General features: G+C 44.1%; 1 protein-coding gene across 1 annotated transcript in view; it reads right to left on the reverse strand.

Moving 5' to 3' along the window:
- Positions 1-292: 292 nt before the first annotated feature.
- The window catches only part of UBE2H (ubiquitin-conjugating enzyme E2H), a 43,184-nt gene continuing 39,136 nt past the window's right edge, over positions 293-4,340 (reverse strand). The window contains exon 6 of the mRNA XM_009331001.1: positions 293-2,593. Within this exon, the coding sequence (XP_009329276.1) occupies positions 2,469-2,593 (125 nt within the window). The 3' untranslated portion in view covers positions 293-2,468. The remainder of the gene's footprint in view (positions 2,594-4,340) is intronic.

The following is a 4,340-nucleotide window of genomic DNA, read 5'->3' on the forward strand; positions in this document are numbered from 1 at the left end:
CGGGCGAGGGGCTGCCCCGGGAAACTTGGGGCTTTTCCGGGATTTTTTTTGGGGGGGGGGGGGGAATCCCTGCGTAGCAGAATACACGTTTCACAAAAGGAGGGGGGGGAAAACGTGCGAGCAGTTTGGTGCACTAAATCCACGTTAGGGGATGGAGTGACAGGGAAGAAAAACCTGCAAAGGAAGGGGGATGAGGTAATTAGAACACTATTTTTATACAATATTGAAAAAATACAAATTTTTATTGTGATTTTTTTTTGGTTTTTTGTGTTTTTTTGTTTTTTTTTTTTAATCTTTTAAACTGATATCACCACCCAGCACTTACTCTACTCCTAAGTAGCACCTACAGTAAAGGTTATAGCACAAGCAAACTGCTAGGTCAGCAGGTAAGCAAGTTAAACAGTGCCAGCAAAACGTGGCCCCTCCCTCCCCAAAGTAATGAGAAAAACAGCGTGCTAGATAAGAGTTAAGTACACCATTACATGTTAAATAGTTAATATTACCCTTCCGACAAGCCACAAATGCTAGATAGAGAACTTCAGCACAGTCACTAGCCACAGCCCTAACATTACTGCTTTAAAATAAAAAGGGAAGAAGGAGAGGAAAAACCTTTGCTTCATGCCCGTAATTAACATAAAGGAAATTCTTTGTATATTTTTATTAAGGAAAATCATGCTAAAGCAAAGTGGTACTTTAAGAGGTTTGGGGTTCCCCAACCCCCCCCCAACGAAAAAAAATAAATTGATTGTGCTTTATGAATTAGAAATAGGATTGTAACCTTCCAACCCCAACGACTCAAAACTTGGTGGCATTTCTAAAGGAAAAAAAAAAAAACCCCAAACCAAAACCCCAACAATTCTGGGAAAATGACAAATGTACCAGTCTGACATTCAAAACTCTGCTCGAGAGTTGCTCAGGGTGGGTTGATTTTTTTTTCCATGCACTGTCCTGTAGGTTGCACCACAAATTCAAACGTCTTGTCCAAAGCCCTCCAAAAACCCCAAAAGAATACAGCAGGTAACATTCAGCATTAAAAATCCATCTTAGTTTGAATCTCCAATGCACAAGTATCCAAATTCAAGTATACCGGCATCCCAGGTAGACATTTTACTATATCAGATTTTGTAGCATCAAAACAACAAACAAAAATCTCAGCTTGCTGAAAGACACCAGGAGAAATCAAACATTTCAATTCAGAAGCATCCTGGAAAAAACAAAAACAGAACAGAGCAGATTCACTTGCTTCCTCAATTGGTGCTTTTAGGCTTTTTTTATTCATCTCAAATTTTTCTAGATCATATTCTTTGTTAACTTTTAAGAAATTTTAATCCTGTTGTACACACACAAGCAGATGGCTAACCAAGCTGGTGCAGAAGGGGAGGGAGGGGGGGGAAGAGAATAAAATCAGTGCCGATGGATTCGTGGACTACAGCCAATGGGCCAATCTTCGTGGATCTGAAGCTCTCAGCAAGGCTAATCCATCTGGTCAGAGGACCCTCTTAGGAGATGGAGAGTGTTTGAGAGGTGTTTAACCATACTTCAAGCAAGAGAAGAAAAAAAAAAAACAAAACAAAAAGCAAACTTGAAGCCGTTAAAGGGCAGCAGTTTCAAAACTATGACAAAGTAAGGGTTTGACTTCACATGTGCTCCAGCTAAATCAAAGCACTGTTCAGAGAGCATCGTTTGTGATTTGTGGGGTGGTTTTTTTTTTTTCCTTCCGAAAAGGGAACAGCTCGTAATCCAGACCAAGAAAGTGAATAACATCCAGATGAAGGCTTTCAAAAGTCCCAAAAGCAAATATACCAGTGGTTGTCAGTCCCTACAGTTCAGAAGGGCAGGCAGGAGTCCACATATAAAAACGGACTTAAAATCCAAGTCAAAATTTTTAAGCTTCAATGCTCTGAATAGCTCCATGCATTTGTATGGTTTGTTTTTATTTTTTTTATTGTTTTTTTTTTTTAAATGTGACTCCACATAAAATACGATCAAGCAAGGTTGACCTGAAGGAGCACCTTTTATTCCACTGTCTGATCTACACGGTTAGTATATCATCCCCCAGATTTTATACTTTGAGAAAACGCTGTTCCACGTTAGCATCCAAGGTGGTGTCTTTGGAAACATCGATAAGAAAGCAAACATCTTTTTGCTAACTCCCTACCTACCAGGGCAGCTGTTTTAGCTGACAGTTCAGTAGCACACAAGTTCACTTGGCCAAATGGAATTTGAATGCATGCATTCGGGCTGCATATTGCTACCAAAATGGAATGTGGGAATATGCTATGCACCTCGGGTTCGAGAAATGACCAAGAAAATCAAGATCTAAAGGGTGATATATATATATCAATGCTATTATTCATAAAAACCTGTTTAGTAATAAAAAAAATTGCTTTGTTTAAATATGAATATTATAGTCTGCTTCTCATGGTTAGGAAATTAGAGTCTCTCTGAAAAGCAGGTTGCCTCTTCTACTACAACTCCATATCCTGAGCCTCATCTTCCGAGAAGTCGGACATGGAGCTCTCAGATGAGCTGTCCCCGGTGCCTTCTTCCTGTTCTTTTAGTGCTTCTTCTGTTGCATATTTCTGAATGTATTCTGTATGTGACAGAAAAGAAAAGACATATAAGTAGCATATATTCAACAGTCAGAGTGACGACGACTAACGGCTGGTTGGGTCACATCATGTTTGGTAAGTCATATAGGTTACCATATTTCTCAGATCAAAGGCAGCATTGTTCAACAACGTGTGAAAACAGCTGATGGAGACCTTAGAGGTGTGCAAGACCCTTGAAAACAAGTACGATCACAAGGCTCCTACGTCAGCATGACGCACACTCGTAGCCAGAAACAACCTAAGTCCTCCCCGGTATGGTGTATCTCACTTAACAGGACAGCATTCAATTTACTGCCAAAATAGGAGCTACCGTGGTGACCTAGAGAACAAGCCTAAAAAGCCATCAAGATGTCACTATATAGCCTGACTTCAAGAAATGAAGATCCGAGAGTTTAAACCAATAGCACAGAACAACCGTCACTGAAGCCAAGCTGAGAGCAAGACTGCACTTCCAGACTAAACTCTGCATAAGCAGAGTTTAAGGAAGGATAGACCGAGAAAGCAGAGCAGAAGACTACTGCAGGAAGAGCTGCACTTTTTTTTTTTAATAAAAAGCAAAAGCTCCCTTCCCCAGCCTTGAAATAAACACGGGTCTGCCCCAGGCTCTGTTTTCAAAGCACAGCTCTTGCAACCTGCTTCACATCAGCCAGCAGCCACAGGATTAGCTGAGAAGGACCCGCGGGGAGGCCTCCGCGGGGCGGAGGGCCACCGCGCTGCAGGTCACCGATGGAAACCGTGTCTCACAGCGGGGTCTAAACCACACTGGCTCTAGGCACCCAGATCAACACCTTGAACCCCAGCCAGGAGCAAGCAGGAAGCCGTACGGCAAGCGGGAAAACTGGTTTACTGGGATTCCTGCAGGCAGATAAAGTAACCGCTGCCAACCGTGTGGCTTCCGCAGTCACCTCCACGCAGAGGGACAGAGCGAAAGGCGACACGAACTGGATCGGATCAGTCAGACCGAGTCTGGCAATCCCTTTCCTTCCTTCGTGGCTGCAGGAGGCTCCCGCGGTGTCCCCTCTGAGATCCGAAGAGGGGCCGGTGTCCCCAGCAGGCAGGCTACCTTGAGCAGAGAGAGTCTATTCCTTACATGCATGCAGGTGTGCAGAATGGAGCAAGGGTGGAAACTTGGCACAAAACTGGGCTAAAGAAGGGGTGCTCAGCCTCAACCTCGAGTCTTCCTCTTATTTATCTCCTCTTTTCCACCTCACACAGAGAGAGCAGCTTCATAGTATGAAGAAGTGATGTAACCTCAGTATGCCAACAGCACATCCTCCGCGCTGCAGGTCACGCACTTCAGGAAGGAGAGGGGTGCTGTGCTCACGCTGCCATTGGGGAATTACGGTTGCAAACTCATTATCTTTCCAGATACGAAGGTACTAAAATACAACAAAGCCTCCTCCAAACCACAGTATTAAAAAAACTGAAGAAAGAGGGAATACCACCAGCTCTTGGTCGCCAAGGATGAGCCCCTGCGCGGAAATGCGAACGTCACATCCCGGTCCCAGCCCAGCAGCCGTCCCACCTGTATGTTCTTTAATTCCTCCCAGGGAACGAGGTCCGCAAGGAGCATCTCTCCTCCAGGAGCACAGATCACTGCTTTTTATTCCATACCGTATCGGCAGGGGGGGGGGCTGACAAAGCTGCGGGAGGACGCATCTAATGCCAGATAACCAAGTGCTACAACACAGGTTTTAAAGACTGTGCTTTGCAGACCCTGTCTGTTCC

This window comes from Pygoscelis adeliae, unplaced genomic scaffold, assembly GCF_000699105.1.
Source record: "Pygoscelis adeliae isolate BGI_AS28 unplaced genomic scaffold, ASM69910v1 Scaffold129, whole genome shotgun sequence".
NCBI classification, from domain to species: Eukaryota; Metazoa; Chordata; class Aves; order Sphenisciformes; family Spheniscidae; genus Pygoscelis; species Pygoscelis adeliae.